Genomic DNA, 21,786 nt, shown 5'->3' on the forward strand with positions numbered 1-21,786 from the left:
TAGAGCCCGGCGGGAGGGGGGCCCTGAGGGTGGGGGGGACCTAGAGACATTATTGTGCAAGGAAAACGAGTATGTTTTCCTGGCACTATAGTGGTCCTTTAACCCCTTAAGGACCAAACTTCTGGAATAAAAAGGAATCATGACATGTCACACATGTCATGTGTCCTTAAGGGGTTAAGAGTAGATTTGTGTAGAAAGAGGTTTTTTTTTTTTTTTTTTTTAACGGTAAATATACAAAATATCAGTATTGGTAAGTTATCGGCCTGAAAGTTCACAGATTATCAGTATCAGCTCTAAAAAAAAAATCAATATCAGTCGATCCCTACTATTTACAAGAGAAAATACCATTAAGCATAAGTAAAAACCAAAAACTCACCTTTTGTACTGAAAGCCTCATCGTTAAAACCATCTGCACTCTTCAAGGAGTCTTCAAGTTTCTTTATAGAGACCTTAAAACATGATGAAAATAGAATTTTAAAAAAACAAAAAACACACACCTGAAGAACAAGGGAAGATGTTCATACTTAAACAGGAACAAAATAACCCAGTTGTAAAATTGTTTATATGAGCAATCTCTGCTTTCCTGCTCTAAAAAGCAAAACAAACAAAAACCCACAATTGTAAAAATGATATATAATTAACTATTTTAGTACAGCTTCTGTCTTACTATTACTCCGTGGGCTCTTTAAAGTGGCTCTATAACCTCAGATTTACCTTTCTCCTATACTTTGCTCTTCTCTTCCTTTTTCAGAATATTTTCTTATATATTTCTCTTCAAAGCATAACACATAATAGGGACTGCTTTGACTTATGTATTTTCGTCGCTTGATAATCTTGACAAGGGGGGAGTAAGTCATAAGGCAAGCTCCACTTTCTTTGTCAGGATAGTAGATAGTGGAGATTGCATTAAGCTCCACCCTTTGTCAAGATATGTCAGGCTTAGGGAAAATACAGTAATAGTCCCTACTTTGTCTAATATTTAAATAGAAATGGGTAAGAAATAAAGGAAAGAAAAAAAAATAGATTCTGCAAGAGGAAGACAATAGGAAATAATAGAAAAAAAAAGTAAGTTTGAGGTGACAAAGGCACTTAAACTCATCGGAAGCATGGCTTACTTGCGAAGACTATGCATAATTTTAGAGTCTGAAACCATTCCAAAGTACATTTTTGATAAGTCTGGTGCTTGAAAATGATATCAGGACACATAAATGCACATTAGCTCTTTTTTACGTGCATGGACCTTAGTTGGTAGCCCAGCTTATCTTATTGAATTTGAGTGAAACATAGCTGCCATTACAAAACAAGGGCAAGTCAAGTAGTGCACTCAAAAGAATGTATGCATACAAAATCACTTGGATTATTACACACACTACACGTGTAAGGCGGAAACGTTTTTATTTGAAATTAAAGAGACTGTTTTCCTTAAAGTTAATACAGTACATCAGCGTTCATGAAGCAAACCATGGATTTTAAAATCCGTAAACAAACACTTTACAAATGTTCTGTTTACCTAAAAATCGGTTCCTAGTCTCAGCTTATCAGTCAAGTCTTACCATGCCCAACATGCTGCCACACACATCCAACACGTTTGTAAAAATGCTCTCTAAACCAACAGCATAAAAACATAAGGCAAAATCTTAAAGTAATAATAAAATTGTATTTAGAATTATACTGTCAATATCTCAACATAATGATCAGTGCTTAAAGTATATAGATGCACCAGGTCATATTTTCATTAAAGCAAATCATACAAAATGTACCTTTTGAAACAAAGACTTAATTAGTATTTTTTTTTTTAGTTGTTTTTTTATTTAGAGCTGGAATTACATTAAATATTATATGTATTTAAAGAGACACTCCAGACCCCTAAAGCAATTCAGCTTAAGTGCTTTTGTTGTGTTCTCTTGTTTTAATTTTACAAAAAGTAGATTACACAAGAAATTGGCACTTTTAAAAAATGAACTTTGTTACACCACCCTGGAGTTCATGCCGACAACAGGTCATGTTACTTCTTTATTGCATAGCTCAGTGGAGCTATACTCAAGAGGCAGACAATTGCCCAGAACGCCTGCCTTACAAAGACTTCTCATTTAGCTGCATTGCAAAGTCTGTAATTGGACAACCATAGAAAGTCTGGGCTGGGGAAGAAGGTGAGGGCTTGCAAAGGCAGTCAAGCCGTTTCTAGATATGCACCTCCCTCCCCCCCCAAATTTTTTTTTTTTTTTTTTTAAATGCGCAAGTAAATGCATGCATGTTTTCAATGTGGGTACATCTGTTTTGTTCTGTTTTTCCTTAATTGGGCAGTGCATTGGGCAGTGCATAGAAAAAAAAAAAAAAAACACACACAAACATTACCTGAAAGCAAGACTGTAGAAGTTCTGAGAGTCTATCACTTTCTGGTAGCTCACTGCTGAGTGTTTTGCAGAGTTCTGAAAAGAAGAAGAAAAAAAAACAACCACATGAACAGTAATCTTTACACAACCTGTTAAAAAATAAAAGCAAGCTCTGCATAGGTAATTTAAATATAAGAGGCCAAAATGAAGACAACTAAATTGTGGAGGCAATTATCTAGGAGGCAATTATATTTCTGAGTGAAGTGGAACTTTGAAAACCCAACATTGACAGAGTGACCATTCCAAATAAAGCAACAAATCTTGCACTGGATTTTATGTTACAGACCCATAGTAAAGATAAAGCAAAACAAACATAAAACAACCAAGTCTGAAATCTGTGAAAGAGTAAAAGGGGGAAAAATTATTATATTTGTCTGCAAGCCAAGCTTCCCTTGGGCAGGTGCAGAATGGGGCATCCACCATTGGTCAGGCAGACTTTAAAAAATTAAAAAAAATAATTTTATATATATATATATATATATATATATATATATATATACGAGAAGTGAGGAGAGCACTCCAGAGGACTTGTTTGAAGTAATTTATTACGTGTAGAAAATCGACGTTTCGACCCTAAGGTCTTTATCAAGATATTAAACAAAGTGCAAACGTGACATTATATGCCCTAACAAATTGAAAAGTAATCACTTACCCCGAAAAAGCTGTGCGCCCCAAAGCCATGTGTAACCGCTAATGGGTGATTGCAGAGACTGCCGTGGCGATCCCGTCAGTGGATGATGACATCACACGAGATGCGACTGAGAAAAAAACGTGATCATGTGTCTGAGTAACCAAGGAAACCAAGTGTGGGCAGACTGACGTGGTGTGTAAAATTACGAGAATGGCAAACATTAAAGAAGTATGGGCATAAAATAGATTTTGACAATGGAGCTAAGTACTGGACTGGACATGTGCTATCTGAATAGAGTAAGGATCTAAATAGTAAAAGGACCCTATAAAAAACGGCATAATGTATATGGATGAAATAGATGGGAATATAATGAAAAGAGTTAGTGTGCTAAGAATAACTAGCCGCAAAGGGCATGTACAGGAGGGTGGAGACTGGGTATGCTAGGATATATGTGAGAGTAGAGGTAATAAACCGTGTAGGCAAACAGAGTGTAAAGAGAGCGTGTGTATGTAGAACGTGGCCAAACAAAGCGAATAAACATCTATATAGGTGAAAACCGGTGCAAAGTGATCCTAAAATACTGTGTGCGTGTATGAACATATGTGCAAGAGATAATGAAGGAGAGTTGTGGCATGCATGTGGTCGTGCATCAGATGGTCCCAAGAATGGGGATATCAGGTGAACGTCTAATGAGAATGGTGGATGAGAAGAAAAGTGAATAGAGCCCGGAACGCGACTATAAACTAGGTTTAGGCTATGCCCAAATATGTATAGATAGTTATATACAAATGTACAGTATCAAGTCCCAAAGTACATAGCTGGCGTGTACCAACGCCGAAAATAATAAAAATCATCATCATGCAGAAGTTAAGCAGACGGATGAACAGGTCGACAAAATTGGTCAAAAAACATAATGAAGAAAAACATCATAATGAACAACTAAAAATACTGCCGGAGGCCAAAATAGATATAGATATATTTACAAACATTAGCACAAAATTCACATTCACAGTCTAAAAATCATCTCCGCCTAAAAAGTACATGGGAACCGAAAACTTCCCATTCCTCCATTAAATTTTTTTCTAAATTAGTAAAGAATGATGTACACCAAATTTTTTCGAACCCTAAGCCTGCTCCACACAATTTAACAATGAAGGAACATAAGGCACTTGAGGACCTTGCTGGCGACAAAAACATTACTATTAGACCCGCCGACAAAGGTGGAGCGATTGTCATACAGAATTACGATTCTTACCGTATGGAAATTCTCAGGCAACTATCGGACACGACCACATATAAGAAAATCGCATTTGACCCGACCAAGACCATCACACAAAAATTACTAGCATTGGTCGACAGGGGCGTCATGGCTGGCTGGCTAGACGATCAAACCGCTAATTATTTAATCGATCTACACCCTAAAACTCCTTTACTGTACACCTTACCGAAGGTACACAAAGATGCTCGAAACCCCCCTGGACGTCCCATCGTCTCCGCCAAACGCGGTATATTGGAACCCTTGGCCAAATTTATTGACCACCATTGCAAAACACCTACGTTAGCAATACCTACGTGTCTCAAGGATACACAGGACCTCCTTGCCCATCTCAAACAAGTCATCCTCCCGGAAGGCCCCATTACTTTGGCAACGGTAGACGTGAAAAATCTATATACAATCATACCCCACAATGATGGGATAGACGCCATGAGACAGGTTCTCATTCAGTCTGACCAATACATGGGACCACCGATTGAGTTTCTCCTTGAATGTTTGGACTTCACTCTGAGCAACAACTATTTCCGTTTTGAGAAATCTTTTTATGTTCAACAAACTGGAACGGCGATGGGATCGGCCATAGCCCCGAACTACGCCAACAGTTATATGTATGCATATGAACAGCAGTACATCCTATCAAGATATCAGTCCAACCTCATTTTATATCTTCGATATGTGGACAATATCCTCATATCCTGTGGGCAGGTCCTCCTCTATCCTTTGAGACCATGATTCAAGAGCTAAACATGATAAACTCTCCGGTACGTTTTAGTCATTGCTGTGACATTGAGAGGATACAATTTTTAGACGTAGAAATCTTTCGCTCCCACCATGCCATTGGGTACACCTTGTTCAAGAAAAGCTCGGACCGTAACACTGTCCTACATGCAACAAGTTTTCATCCTAGTGCACTCAAGAGATCACTCCCGATCTCACAGTTCCTCAGAGTCCTGAGGAATAATTCAGACCTGGACAACACCAGGACACAGATCTCCTCGATGCAACAAGCGTTTTTGAAAAGAGGATACTCATATCCAACATTGAAACGTTCATTAGACAGAGCCTGGGAGATCCACAACATGCCTGGCCCACTACCTAAGACGCCGTCTGACAAACCCAAGATCATCACACTACCCTTGTTATATCACACGGCTAGTGATCAAATTGCCAAGGCTATCCGCAGGAGATGGGATCTATTATCCACCGACCCTACACTTCACTCTGCCTTTGTACATCCCCCCCGCATTGCCTTTAAACGTAATCGGTACCTCAGGGACATTTTGGTCCACAATGACTGCCCTGATCAATATGGGACATTAAAAACGTACAGCAAAACAGGCTGCTTTAAATGCACCAACTGTGTCACGTGTGGTCATATGCTCACAGGCTCTTCATTTGCCCATCCACACTCAGGGAAGCGTTATCCCATTAAACACCACATCACCTGTCTCACCACCCACGTAGTATATTTAATATCCTGTCCTTGTGGACTATACTACGTGGGGAAAACTGATCTCACATTACGAGACAGAATGCGAGGCCACCGCTCAGGCATCATGACGGCCTTTAGGGACAGCAAGACAGACAAACCGGTGGCCAAGCACTTCTTGGAGATGAACCATTGTCTACCTACGCTTAAATTCACAGCCATTGATCACATCCCCCCCCCTGTCTAGGGGGGGTGATCGATCTAGGATCCTGCTCCAACGGGAGGCATACTGGATTAAGACACTGGACACCTTACATCCCAGGGGCCTTAATGAATACGTTTCCTTCCATGCCTTCCTGGATACTCGCTGACTCCTTTGCACTCTCTTGGATTTTCTTAAAGAAAACTTATTAAGTGTCATGTCCATCAAAACTTGGACATATCTATTTTGGCCTCCGGCAGTATTTTTAGTTGTTCATTATGATGTTTTTCTTCATTATGTTTTTTGACCAATTTTGTCGACCTGTTCATCTTTCTGCTTAACTTCTGCATGATGATGATTTTTATTATTTTCGGCGTTGGTACACGCCAGCTATGTACTTTGGGACTTGATACTGTACATTTGTATATAACTATCTATACATATTTGGGCATAGCCTAAACCTAGTTTATAGTCGCGTTCCGGGCTCTATTCACTTTTCTTCTCATCCACCATTCTCATTAGACGTTCACCTGATATCCCCATTCTTGGGACCATCTGATGCACGACCACATGCATGCCACAACTCTCCTTCATTATCTCTTGCACATATGTTCATACACGCACACAGTATTTTAGGATCACTTTGCACCGGTTTTCACCTATATAGATGTTTATTCGCTTTGTTTGGCCACGTTCTACATACACACGCTCTCTTTACACTCTGTTTGCCTACACGGTTTATTACCTCTACTCTCACATATATCCTAGCATACCCAGTCTCCACCCTCCTGTACATGCCCTTTGCGGCTAGTTATTCTTAGCACACTAACTCTTTTCATTATATTCCCATCTATTTCATCCATATACATTATGCTGTTTTTTATAGGGTCCTTTTACTATTTAGATCCTTACTCTATTCAGATAGCACATGTCCAGTCCAGTACTTAGCTCCATTGTTAAAATCTATTTTATGCCCATACTTCTTTAATGTTTGCCATTCTCGTAATTTTACACACCACGTCAGTCTGCCCACACTTGGTTTCCTTGGTTACTCATACACATGATCACGTTTTTTTCTCAGTCGCATCTCGTGTGATGTCATCATCCACTGACGGGATCGCCACGGCAGTCTCTGCAATCACCCATTAGCGGTTACACATGGCTTTGGGGCGCACAGCTTTTTCGGGGTAAGTGATTACTTTTCAATTTGTTAGGGTATATAATGTCACGTTTGCACTTTGTTTAATATCTTGATAAAGACCTTAGGGTCGAAACGTCGATTTTCTACACGTAATAAATTACTTCAAACAAGTCCTCTGGAGTGCTCTGCTCACTTCTCGTATACATACTTCCGCCTGCAGCACAGAGGCTTTTTTCTCTTTTGGATCCACTTAAAGGTAGAGTGCCAGATTTTGAACATTTTGTGTATATATACATACATACATACATACATACATACATATTTTTTTTTATTATTTATTTAGAATTTTTTATTACTGTATATATCCTTTTATGAGCAATGCCTTAAGACCGAAACTTGAATATTGGATGCAAAGTCATGATTTAAATAGCACCAGCTTATTTTGCAGGGCTTCACAATATTATAAATGGGGGAAATTAACGATAAATGAGACACTTACAAAATGTTACAGGAACAATAGGTTGATGAGGATCCTGTTCAAACTAGCTTAGAATCTAGAGGAGATGGGATATTAAAACACAATAGGAGGGGTAGCGTGGGGCATAGCAACCAAATGACAAGGTGGGAAAGTAGTATAACACTCAGTAGCAGCAATCAAGATTCAGAGACTGGGTCTGAAGAGCTCCAGAGTACCCTGGTAGCAGCGATGAAGCTGACCTGGCTGAGATACTCAGTAGGCAAGCTGTTCCAAAGGAAAGGAGCTGCCTGCGAGAAGTCCTGCAAGCATGAGTTAGTAGTAAGGGTACAAGCAGCGGACAGGAGAGCGGTGAGACCAAGTAAGGGTGTACTTACGAATTAGGTCCGTCACAAAGTGTTGGGAAGCATGGTAAAAAAAAATGCAGCTCAAGCACATTTAATGTGTTTGAGCTGTATTTTGGATGAAAATCTTGGCATTTCTTCCACTACACAAGCCATTCTTTCAGCCTTTCAAATATAAAATGCAATGTTGTGTTTGTTTGTATGTTCAGGGGGAAATAGATAAAAGGATACACAGAAATATGTAGGGAGAACTATGAGGAATTTAGAGTGACTTTTAAATTTTAGACCAATATAGCCAGACTGGAGCTGACATGGGAGCTGCTGTTTTTGCTTTAAATTTGAAGTTCAGTTTGAATTCCTGACAATTCTCACTTTAGTAAAAAAACTCAGATACTAAGAGACAGGAAAACATGGAATTTAGACAAACAAGTTCTCGTGCCCAATCCTATCCCACCTAAACAGATTATTTTTTGTAAGTAAAGGACTGAAAGATAGTAAGAAGGAAGATATATTTCTCTACGTCAGACTATTGTTCTGGGTTTACACAGCTCTCTGCTACGTCGGATTTAGCACAGAGCTTTCAGTCCTCAAGGAGGTGACCAGTGCCATGCTTACCCCATGCTTAGCTGTCAATATGTTGGCAAACCGTTTGACTTCATACATTGTGAGAGCTAGCCAGGGCATTAATGGCACCATAGGTACTACAGTGCATTGTAGTGTTCATTTATTCATGACTTTGCTTTCTGTGATAAAAGATCAGTTTTTTTACCTGTGGCTTTCTCGTGTATAGAAGGTAGTGTCTTACGACGACTGATTCGAACTGATCGCCGCAGTGATCTCCTTTTGTTTGGGCTAACGTGAGGTTCCTTAAGAGAAAAGTCATTTGGGCTAGTCTTCTGTTTCTTTGCAGGACTTGGACTTTGTCTTGATTTAGCGCTTGGTGATGGAGTGGCTGTCTTTGTGGGGGTTTGTCTACATCTTTGTCCACTACTGGATTTTGTAGGGGTTTTATTTACAGATTTGTTTAAGTTTTGTTCCATTCTTTCTCCTGCAATAGATTAAAACTTAAAATAAATCATTTTTAATATATAAATTAATAAAATACATTCAAAAAGAAATGATAGACAGACACTTTATTATGTGGAAAAAAAGAAACTGCTGAGCAATGTTGGAACAATGCTCAAATTAAGTAATCATTAAGAACATTCCAATGATTTCTAGATTCCATGGTAATTACTCTGCAATTGTTATCCTCTATTACAAAATAATGTATGCTGCAAAAGGAAATAACCTTGACCTGATGATTTCAAGTTTCAAAAGTGAAAAAATTCCTTATTCCCCAAAATTGACCACAGACCATCCAGTCACCCAGGATGGCTCCCCAGCCACCATCTGCCTGAAAAGAGCTATAATCCCATGTCCCCCTACCCTCAGTTGTTTCTCCGTTTAGCGACCTTCCTGGTGGTGTTCAGGAGCATCAGAGACCCACAGGAATGCTACGGAGGCATGGTGCACCTGACCGTGAGTAACTGCTGAATTCCATGGAACACTTGTTCGGATCAAGGGACAGCTTGCAATCCACCAATACTTTATCGCGAGTGCTCTCGGTCCCAGGACAAGCTAGCAGGGTGTTATTTGGAGTGGAGATAGAGGAGGTGGACTGGATGCAGCTCTATGTCCACGACAAGCGCTGTGGTTTTCGGTGAACGTAACTTCCACCCAGCAGCCTGGATCTCTGTGCCGGATCGGAGGAAAGACGTGGCCCACTAAAAACATGACTTCCACCTAAATCAGGCTAGCCACCTCCGATCCAAGCACTTTTTGGACAGAGTAGATGCTCATAAGAGAGCTTTCCAGGGATACATTTTGTTTGGGGGTGGGGGTGGGAGTGGGTTGCATGGGAATCATGTATTTTCATTGCTTTTGTTAACTGGTGCCAATGTGTCTGACTGCTAGTTAAATTATCCATCTTGGTACAGCACCAAGGCGCCTAGTATTTGGCAATTCTTTTGTTTTTCCTGAGGACCTCCTGTTGAGGCCCCAGGTATAGAAAGATGATATAGTGACTGTAATTGACCGTTTTGCTCACCAGAGGTTAAAAACCGTTTAGGCGATAATCCCCTTCCAGATAGACAAGCAGCTACTGCAATCACCAATCTCCCGAACTGCAAACTGCACGAAGTCACCAACTCCCGAATAGGAAACACGAACACAGGAAACAGCCGAACAGGAAAAACCATACGAAAGGTTTACACTCCTGGCAATCGGCATACAATCCAATTCCCCCCAAGAACGAGACGACACTTCGTTTTGAGGGTTAAGCAGAAACTGACTGTACTGGCACATACAGCCTCTTTTATTTCCAATCCACAAACATAGTACAGCCCACAGGGTTTTATAGAACAACCAATCAATCCGTACAATACACACAGACACTCCCACACAAAATCCTCCCCTCTGCCTGTGATACGATTACTGAATACAATGGGTAATCTCATTATCACAGGCAGAGGAATACAGTTTATTAAAACATATCACAGGGACCCCAAAACATGCAATAACCCCACATCAGAACCGGGGGATCTGGGTGAACCACATATCCAAAATTCACCCAGATCTGTTCAGTAGTTTGGAAGATACAGTTTAATGCAGATTCCGCAGAACATATACAGATTATATAAAAAATAATTACTGTATAATGTGTCCCCTGTTGTATAGTTTAAAACTACTGCACAATGTCTTTGTGTACCAAATACCGGCGAGATGGCACCGTGTAGAAAAGTCACAACAGGGTCTGTGAGTTAAAATGGCCGCCATCCATTGTTCTCACCATGTGCTTCTGATACATGAAATGGTGGCCACCCAGTAACTCCACAGTATGTCCCCAGATGGTTCTTAAAGGGCCAGTAGCAGCATAATACAATACAACATGCCCAAATCAGTTATTTCAAGGGCCAAACCTCCCAGGGACCATAATCACAGGGCAAGAGGCTGGCAAGCAGTCCTCTCCAGGCACAAGTGGCGGGGCTGGTTCTGCCACAGTGACAATAAAGCCAATTATTCTTCACCAAGTTTTGACTAGTGTTTGAGTGAGAGCGCTATATAAGCTAAGTGTGCAGCACTGACATTCAGAGACACTGGAAATTTTCATACAATGCATCTCTATGAGGAGCTGCTGATTGGTCAAGGCTGTGTTTGGCTTGAGCTGGCTCTGCCTTTGATCCTTGACATTCTCAGTCAATCCAATGCTTTCCTGTGTGATTGGCTGAGAACTCCGCTTCTGATGATGTCAGTGAAGCAGGTAGGTGAGGGGCAGAGCCAGCAACAGCAGAGGGGAATAAAGGGTAAAATTGTACTATATTTAGGGGGAGAAGGAGGGGGCCAGGGAGGCCAGGTGGTGTTTTTAACATAATAGGGTCAGGTACACGTTTGTGTTTCTGACTCTATAGTTTTCCTTTAAATACGCTAGGCACCATAACGACCTAATGTGTTGTTGATCCCTAAAGCTTCTGTATAAGAAGCATTGGATTGGACCAGAGACAATCCGAATGATTATCTTAGAGGGGCAAGGGAGGCTGTTTACATTGCTGCTTAGGAATAGTCACTCAGATGGCCACTAGAGAGTCCTTGATACAGCATCTCTACGCTCTGTATGGAGGCGCTGAATCTTCCCCATAGAAATGCATTGATTCAATGCATCTCTATGAGGAGATGCTGATTGGCACATTGTTTTGCTGCGCATACGCAATATCCTCACTTAGTTGAGATCATTATAAATGATCAGCCACGGCCATGGCAAAACAGACATGGCGTGGGGAAAAAAGGTGAAAAAAATCAAGTTTCTTGTGCGAGTGGAGGGGGCCGGGTACCTAAACAGACACAAACACACACCCACGCACTGACAGAGACACACACAAACTGAGATTTTAATTTTTCTTGAAATCCACTTAGCCTCCCTACCTTTGAGAGCTGAGTCGATCTTTACCTGAGGTCCAGTGGGGCTACCCTGCTCGCTCTCGTGATGCCGGGGAGACGCCATATTCCGGCTCCAGGCATCATTAAACTGCTCTCTTGCACGCCACCTACAATGCTCCCGCGGGCTGACGGCTCCTATGCTCCCGTGAGCTACCACCTTAAAGCGCTGAGATTCCAGGCGCCAGTTTGAAATTTCTTATAGTCCATGTATTCCTATTGTGTTTTTATACCCCACCTCCTCTAAACTGTAAGCTCTTCCTGTAACATTTTGTAACGGGATAATTTATTGTTAAATGTCCCCCCTTTTCTAACATTGTAAAGCCTTGCGGAATAAGTTGGCGCTACATAAATGATGATAATCTCTAGTCGTCAGTATATAGATACCGAAAATAATAACACTTTTGCTAGAGTAGCTGTGTTAATGAGCAGTAACATCCTTTTTAATTGAATTGCAAAGCACAAATAATCCTGAAACAGAAAAACTAATGCCAGTGTAACAGGGGGGGAGGAGGGAATATAAATAGACAATATAAATAGGCAAGCACTAAAGTGACAATCAATATATGTTTATACCAAGATAATACAGTACAAATATCATTATTATGAGAATATCATGGGAGCACTTAAATGGCATTCTTAATGGGTAAATTGTAGGTAAATGGATTGAGATATATATATATATATATTAGTGTTTTTGTTAGTAAGCAACCAACCCCCCCCCCCCCCCCCCCCCTCTGTGCCGTACCCTGCTCTCTGCCTGCACTGGGATTCTCCCGCCTGTAGATATACCGGTGGCCCGCGAAGCATCACGGGATTTGAGGAAACTAGAATGTCAGGCTCGTCACTGCGCCTGCGTCATTAGCCCTACGTCACTTCAGACGAGCGACTGTGCCGCCATGTTTGATTAGGGCAAATTCATTAACCCGTCTGTCACTGGCGGGAATTAATGGCCCAGGACCGTTGTTGTGTATTTAACCTACATTATTCTGAGTCAAAGCCTGGCAGGAATGGCCGGTCTGCAGCTAATAATCAGGCTTGGTAAACTTTCCACCGTGGATGATATGTAGTGTAAAGTAGTGAAGGAAGCTGCCATGTCTCACATGCAAAACACGTGGTGATGTCTTATATTACACTATAATGTTAGGTCTGAATTTTCCCTACACCGGTAGCTCCCCAACAGCATTGCTGGCCTCGCGGACTACATCTCCCTTGATGCTCATTGAGCAAAACGTCGGACTGAGCATCACGGGAAATGTAGTCCATTGCTGCTGCATGGGGTGCTATTTATCCCAAAAATGCATAAAACATGTTCAGTGAGGTTAGCGTAAAAGTGAATTAACCCTCATTCTTTGCAAACACAGTGAAATAAATATGGATAGAGTTTTATTATGTCATTATTTGTTGATATCAGGTCTCCCATGGCACATGATTGCACAACAAATATTGTTTTATGTGTCATTAAAAGTAATAATCATAAAATTGATATATTTTATATTATCGCTATTATTATTGATAATTTAGAATAAACATTTTTTATTTTATTTTTTAAGATTTAAAAATAAAATTAAACAAAAATGCCGTGACCCGGATTCGAACCGGGGTTGCTGCGGCCACAACGCAGAGTACTAACCACTATACGATCACGGCGAGCCATGTGCTAGGCACATAGTAAAGCTGTAAATTTGACTGCCTTGATGGGAGAGCTGGGATGAGTCATATGTTATGCATCTTACAGTCAATATTTAGGGTTATTTACTGAAATGAGAGTTTCAGTACCCCTCTCATATTATTGTAAAGCGCTACGAAATCTGTTGGCGCTATATAAATGGCAATAATAATAAATAATAATAGTGAATTTGAAACATAAAGTGAAAATAACCAAACTGGAAAAATGTTTCAACTTTTAAACTATTCTCTAATTTTAATATTCCAGCCATGGTTTAGATTAGTCCCCCCCCCCCCCCCTAACAAAAAATTAACTCCAGTGTCTTCCTAATTCAATTTCTTAATTGCCATAGTAATGTATGACTTGATAACATTTCAAATTTTTGCATTCCGTTATCTACTCATACACAAATATTTTTTTCTTTCCCTTTTATCCAAGGACGGCTGTTTTTAAGCTTCATAGAGGTAGGTTTTCTATTTTCTTTTCATAATTTAACGACATATTCTGATGATTTCAACAATTTCATTGTATATGTTTGGCGCCAAACTATTGACGGTTGCAACCTCTGTGTAATATTCAATCCTTTAATTTGCATTACTGTAATTACATGTATCCAGAGCCATTAATCACATTTTGTATTTGAACATTCTGCTTTGTGTTGTTTGCCAGTTTCTACTTCAAATCACCCCATTTTCTGATGTACCATCACCATCCTTTTATTTCACACAGTTAAGCACATTACTTTTTATTTTTTATTTTATTTTCTTTAATGCACAACATACTCTTTTGAGATGCTCTTGTTTTACAAGACGTGGCCGTGAATATCTTAAAGCCAACATGCACATGTATTATGGAATGCAGTTACACATGGCATGAATAACATCTTATAAAAGCCATTACAGCACCTTTTCTATGTTTCTCCTTGTTTTATGTTTAAAGGAGCACTATAGTGCCAGGAAAACAAACTTGTTTTCCTGGCACTATATATTCCTTAGGTCCCCCCCACCCTCAGGGCCCCCCTCCCGCTGGGCTGAAGGAGTTAAAGCTCCTTTAGTCACTTATCTTTATCCAGCGCCGGGCTCCCTCGGCACTGGTGACCTCTCCTCCCCCTCAGACCACTTTTCGATTTTCTTGCCGTTTGGGACCAGGGCTGTTTTTAAATTTCTGCGGTGTTTGTGTTTAGCTGTAATTTTCCTCTTACTCATTTACTGTACCCACACATATTACATATTTTTTTCTTGCCATTAAATGGTCTTTCTAAAGATACCATTATTTTGATCATATCATATAATTTACTATAAAAAATTATAAAATATGATGAAAAAATAAAAAAACACACTTTTTCAAACTTTGACCCCCAAAATCTGTTACGCATCTACAACCGCCAAAAAACACCCATGCTACATAGTTTCTCAATTTTGTCCTGAGTTTAGAAATACCCAATGTTAACATGTTCTTAGCTTCTTTTTTTTAAAGTTATAGGGCAATAAGTACAAGTAGCACTTTGCTATTTCCAAACCATTTCTTTTAAAAATTAACACAAGTTACATTGTAACACTAATATCTGTCAGGAATCCCTGAATAACCCTTCACATGTATATATTTTTTAAAAGAAAAAAAACCTAAAGTATTAAACTTGGGTTATTTTGACTCTTTTCATGCAAACATTTTACCACCAATCTATGCCAAATTAAAGAAAAATAATAATAATTTGTGATTATTTTGACACACATAGCAATTTAAGAATACATGTACGGAGAACTTTAAGGGTTACTGCCAAAGAACACCCTAATATGTGTTCAGCAACATCTCCTGAGTACAGTGATACCCCCCATGTATAGGTGTGTCGGGTTCTCTGGGGGCTGAAATACCTTATTTAGAGGGTGCACATTCCAATTTTCCAACTTGGAATCTACCGCATCAAACCATATATTTTTGAAAAGTAGACACCCTAGGGTATTTCAAATGGTGGTATTTTAACATTTCCATGCACTAATTCTACCACCAGTCTGTGTCAAACTTTTAGGTAGTCATTTTTTTGTGTTATTTTTCTCTCCCTTTGTACTTTAGGCATGGATTCTCAGTTCCTGTTATGTGTTACTGAAAAAGAACACCCCAATATGTGTTCAGCAATATCTCCCGAGTACAAGAGTGCCAACGTACAGGTTTTATGGGTTTTTGTAAACTTACAGAGGTCAAATGTAGGGCTTTCCCCTTTTCCATGGTTGCACATTGAGATTTGCCATATTGGTTTGCTGGACCTATGTTGTCTTTGAGACCATATAGCAGCCCAGGAATTAAAATTAACCCCACGATGGCATACCATTTGTAAAAGTAGACAACCCACGGTATTAAAGTGAGGTGTGTCCAGTCTTTTTTGGTAGCTCAGACAGTCCCCCAGCTGGCAGCTCCTAGAGTCCTATTGCGGCAATGTGATCATGGTGATCACATGGCCCTGTAGGGCCTGGGTGGCCAAAGCTGCTGCAGGGTGACTGCTGGGGTTTCCGGCAGTCCACCCGAATGTGGTCGCCGCGTTTCTCCGGTCCAGGTAAGTTCATGGCTCCTATTTGCCGTGGACTTACTAGGTACATGTGCGGTCCTTAACGACCGTTGTTTGTTGGACGTACCCAGTACGTCCACGGTCATTAAGGAGATATACAAAGAATGAAATTATATATACATATACCTAAGTGTATTTTGATATAAATATATATATATATATATATATATATATATATATATATATATATATCAATATCAACATACAGTTAGAATAAAATTACTTATATATATATATATATATATATATATTTATATATATTATGATTTTTTTAAACAATTTGATTATTTTTACAGTTTTTTATTTATTTTTAATTAACTATTATTTCATTTTTATAATAATAATATACAATATATATAGTTGTTATGTATAATATATATATATATATATATATATATATATATATATATATATATATATGCGTGCTTAATTTTACTCTAAGTGTATTTTTTTATTAATATATGTATATATTAATAAAAAAAATACACTTAGTATGACATATATACAATATATATACATATATATAGATATACTATATGTATATACATCTCATATATTCATTTATATTTGTTAATTTATTAACTTTATTTTAATTTTTTAACCTTTTTTTTTTACTTTTTCACCGGCAGGGGGACTGCCTGTCAGTTCAAGCAGTCCCCCTGCTGGCAGCACTGTGGACACCTATTGTGGCCATGTGCCCTGGGGGTCCTAAGCCCAGACAGTCCCCCTCAGAAGAAGACCGTTCTCCGGTGGGGGAATGGCGGCGATTGGTAAGTACATGGGAGACAGAGGGAGGGTAGAAGGTTAAATTATTTTAAAAAAATTTAAAAAACATTTACTGAGTGCCTCGACCCCTTGAGGCACTCAGCACAGGCAGAGCATCGGAAGCCTGCCTGAAGGCTTCTGATGCTCTGCACTACACTGCCGGGCACCATGTGAAGCAACCCGGAAGTGATCGCTCTGGGGGGGAACGATCACTAGGGTGCCCGGCAGTGAGGAGGGGTCTTGCACGGTGCCTCAATATTGAGGTATCGTGTAATACCCTTAGAGTGTCTGGAAGCGAACACAATTGCTTGCAGCGCTCATTTTGACCTCGGACATACAGGGAACGTCAGCGGTCATTAAGGGTTAAAAGATACCAAATTAGGGAGCTATCTACTAAACACAACAGCTCCCTAATTTGGTACTCTTAATTATGGCAGTCCCATGTAAGGATACCAAATTAGGGAGCCGATAAAAAAAATCTAAATAAAAAAAAAAAAAAGCCCTTTTATTAATTTTGGTATTTTATTTGCTAAATAGACAAGTCCCTAATTATCTATCCTAACAAATAGATGGATTTTTTTTTTTAGTTCAGTTTGTTCTAAATTCCTTCACTTTACATTTATTTCGTTGTGTGGTGATTTGGAAAGTCAGATGCTTCCACATTGCTGAATTCATCCAAATTCATCCAAAATTTGATTCAGAAACAAACTAATGCACATATCTAAGACATAAATACATCATTGTTTATTGCTTTTTATATCTATGTATTATATTGGAAAAAAAAACATGTCTCCCGTTTCATGTTTCATTTTATTGCATTCTTTTTTTAGGGTATTTATAGATTTGTTTGTTTGTTTTTGGTGTTTAGTGTGTTTTGGAGCATGTTGTAGGGTCATTGAACCCTGATAAATGACCTGCTCTTTTCGTGGTATGATTAGTTTCCTCTTTGTCCCCATCAACCAATGCCATTTAGCATAATAAGGTAAAACCCCTATCGGCAGGACACCATCTAACTTAATAGAAGATATAGGGACTTGAATTACAATTTTTTTGTAAATGTAATTGATTTTTTCCATTGTTCCATTTTTTGACTTATTTATGTATAATAACTTTTAGGAAGAGCAGCTATGGTCAATGTTAAAATTTGGGATTTCTTTTTAAATAACAAACTAAGAAACTTTACATATGTTTTGAATTGGTTTTATGTGAATTTCTAATTATTTCCTGATGTCTTTTATATATGACCTGATCGCTTCGACATCATTTTGAATGTGTGTAGCTACATGTGTCTCTCTTTGAAAGATCTTGCTTGATTGTTCCTTGCTATTGTTATATATTGTTAGATACAGTATACTACTTATGTTGTTACTGTTCCATTGTGATCTTTTTTTATAAATTCTTTATTTATTCGTGCGATCTTCTGGTACTTTAAGTGCAAGCATTGGTTTAATTAGAATGCTTCGCAGTCAACCGAATCTTTTCTCCCTTCCACTCCATTTTTACACATGTCTTTCGAGGATTCCCAGTTGTAATTGTATCTGTAGTATGATTTGGTATTTAAATCAATGTAGGTGGGTCTTATCATGTTTGTGCATGTATTTAACCTGTTTTAATATGTGAATAGATAAAACACATAGTGTCTCTTTTTTCTGCAATCCCCCTTGCACATTGTGTCCATATATGATTTTATTCGAAATAATGGTGTTGTTTTTTTTATCCACGTGTTTGAGTTTTGCATTATTATCCTGTTTTTAGGACCCAGTGAGGGTAATATGTTGATTATCCCTTTCAATCCGAAAACACATTTTAAAACTCATTGTACAGCGCTACTAAATTTGCTGGCGCTATATAAATAATAAAATAATAATAATAATAATTGTGCTTGTTCACACAGTGCAATGATTTATCTTTAAAACCAGTATCGAAAACAGGTCACTGGAGCCGTCTAGTGGTAGAGATTAGAATTAACTCCAGCAGCAGCATATATATTGAAGTATGTACACTATTACTTTTGTGGATGAGTCCCAGGTAGTGGCAGTCGATGCCTGATCCTTTGGCATTGCTCATCGTGCGTTTTTTTACTGTGCATCTGGCAAAAAAAAAATGCATTGTTTTGTTCGTTTATGATACTGTAGTTATATTTTAAGGTTTTTAGAATGCGTGTAAATCTTTTGGTATAATTTTTTATGTAAATATGTGTGGTCTCAGTATGAAACCTCAGGGTCATAGCGAATTTATTTAGGAGATTTTACAACTTTTTTTATTTTTTGCTAGCTCATATTTTTTTTTGGCACTTGCTGGAAGTTAAGCATGTAAATGCTTTCATATGTCATGAAGAAACTTGTGATAGGGAAACAACTACTCTAAAAGGGTTTCGACTGTAATTCCTGGCCTAGGTGGGACATCCTCAACCATTCAGAAGAGGCTACAAAAACAACAAAACTGGTTCAAACCCTAGGTAGCAGCCCGTATGCCGGAAAAGCGGCCATCTTGTAGATGTGCACTCTGCAGCAAACTTAAGGAATCACATCGGACAGGATTATTCTGAAAAACATGCAATGTAGGGCTTTGCATAACAAAAACAAGAACTGCTTTGTAGATTTTCATAAGAAACTTTGAAAATGAATTTTTTGCAAACCAACGAAACCACTTGCCGTATATAACAATATTAAAAACATTTCGTTTTCCAAATCACATGAATGTTTTTAATGTCTTTAGATATAGATTTATAGGGAAAAAAAATCATTATTTTCCATTTTTCTTTTCATGGGTCTGAAAGGCTTATTAAGTCTCCCTATTTTGTTATTGCATGTGTGTAACAACCTTCTTTGCAGCCTCACTCCGTGTTTGCTTGATGTAACCTGTCCGATTACTCTCCCATATCTTTGGGTTCTGACCTGGACCCTCATTTCCTGGCTACACTATCATCCTTTTATCTAAGTTCTTTCTTGGCTTCTGACCTTTGCTCCCATTTCCTGACTACACATACGGATGTCCCTTTCATCGAATGTTCATAGCTGATTTGTGACCTTGGCTCTCACCTCCTATTGTTGAAAGTGCCTTATTTAAGTTTATTTTTGATTGAGCAAGCTCACTTTGCAAACTCAAATTTCATAGTCTATGCCAAATATGACTAAACAAAGGCTTTTCATTTACTACTCAAGTCATAGTGTCCTTATATCATTGCTAAAAACAACAAACACCGTTAGCACCAGGAAATGTGACATATATCTAGAAATTTTACCAACTCAGCAAATTTTTAGCTCAGTTTGTTATTTTTTTAAATGTCAAATATTTTTTACTACCTATGAAGTTTCCTGTAAGAAATGTGGTATCTAGCAGTAGAATCAAATGCCTGTAGCCATGTCATATACATGAATCTGTGTATCTATTGCTGTGTGGTATATATGTTCACGTGTCTTTCTGTCTGTCTGTTTATCGTTCGTATAGATGTTTGATCACGTATTTGAATCCATACAGTGGTGAAACTAACATAGAGAGGGCCCTGGTGCAAGACTTTTTTGGGCCCCTGAAGACACTTGCCCATTGGGTGGCCCTAAGTGCATGGACACTCGGTGGGCCCTTTCAGCGCGTGGACCACGGTGTAGCCGCAACACCAGCACCGACTGTAATTCTACCACTGACTCTTCCTTATTACAGGCACAGAAACTGGAAAAAAAGTGTGTATAGAGTAGTCTGTTTATGGTGTACTATGTGTAGTTAGGAGATTGTGTGTGTATCTAGGGGCTGCAGTGTGAGTGTATGTGTATTGGGGTTGCATTGTGTTTTAATCAAGGAGCTATAGTGTGTATATATGTATATGTGTGTATATATATATATATATATATTTATATATATATTTTTATATATATTTATATGAAAGTCGGTGTATAATTGGGTGAAGTATGTATGTGTGTGTGTGGGTAGGTAAATGTATATGGGTAAGAAGTGTGTATGCAGGTGAAGAGTTTATGTGTGGGATGAAGTGTGCGAGGGGTGCACTGTGAGCGTATGGAGAGGTGTACTCTGTGTAGGTGGGAGTGTACTATATGTGGGGTGTTCACTGTCTGTGATGGTTTACTGTGTACAGGCGGGTGTAGAGAGGGGGATAGGGAGGGGCTTTACAATTTGGACTTTAATAATTGTCTAAAAAAAACAAATAGTCCCCTTTCCCTTCTTACCTTGCAGGGAGGGGGAGGCACAATCAGATCATGGTGGTTCAGAAGACTGTCTATCCTTCGGTTACAGGGGAGGTCACAAGATGAGAGGTATCTCTCCTGGAGCTCCAGCACTTACACATACTGATCCATACACACACACAGACTAACCTATACACATACACACACAGAACTGACCCTCTCACACACACTGACCCACACATACAGACTGACCCCCACACACAGACTAATACACAGACTGACCCACACACAGACTGACCCCCCCACACACACAGATCTCATACACACAGACTGACTCATATAAACACACACAGACTGACCCACCCACACACACAGATTGACTCATACACAAAGACTGGCCCATAAACACTGACCCCCCACCACACATACTAAGTCATATAAACACACAGACTGACTCCCCCCCCCCCCCCCCCCACACACACACACACAGACTAATATACACACACAGATTGACCTGTACACCCACACTGACCCCATCCCACACACCGGCTGACTCATAAACATACACAGATTGACCCACACACACTGACCCCACACAGCGGTTGACTCATATACACACACAGATTGACCCACACACACTGACCCCCACCCCCACTTTACCTTACACACACTGACCATTTGGACACACACAGACTAACTCATACAGAGCACACATATACATATAGATACAACTTAGGAGGGCAGTCCCCTATTTATTGAATACCTCATTGTTTTTATGTGGGGTTTTTTT

The 21,786-nt window shown here is 39.2% G+C and overlaps 1 protein-coding gene and 1 non-coding gene across 2 annotated transcripts in view; both read right to left on the reverse strand.

Moving 5' to 3' along the window:
- Positions 1 to 12,681, reverse strand: part of DSN1 (DSN1 component of MIS12 kinetochore complex) — a 52,441-nt gene extending 39,760 nt beyond the window's left edge. Inside the window, exons 1-4 of the mRNA XM_063449185.1 lie at positions 12,612 to 12,681; positions 8,661 to 8,939; positions 2,356 to 2,429; positions 377 to 449 (exon numbers count right to left, since the gene is read on the reverse strand). Of these exons, the coding sequence (XP_063305255.1) occupies positions 377 to 449; positions 2,356 to 2,429; positions 8,661 to 8,931 (418 nt within the window). The 5' untranslated portion in view covers positions 8,932 to 8,939; positions 12,612 to 12,681. The remainder of the gene's footprint in view (positions 1 to 376; positions 450 to 2,355; positions 2,430 to 8,660; positions 8,940 to 12,611) is intronic.
- A 760-nt stretch (positions 12,682 to 13,441) lies between these two features.
- TRNAH-GUG (transfer RNA histidin (anticodon GUG)) lies at positions 13,442 to 13,513 on the reverse strand. The gene has a single exon. It is a non-coding gene; the product is annotated as a tRNA-His (tRNA).
- Positions 13,514 to 21,786: the final 8,273 nt, after the last annotated feature.

This window comes from Pelobates fuscus, chromosome 3, assembly GCF_036172605.1.
Source record: "Pelobates fuscus isolate aPelFus1 chromosome 3, aPelFus1.pri, whole genome shotgun sequence".
Classification (NCBI taxonomy): domain Eukaryota; kingdom Metazoa; phylum Chordata; class Amphibia; order Anura; family Pelobatidae; genus Pelobates; species Pelobates fuscus.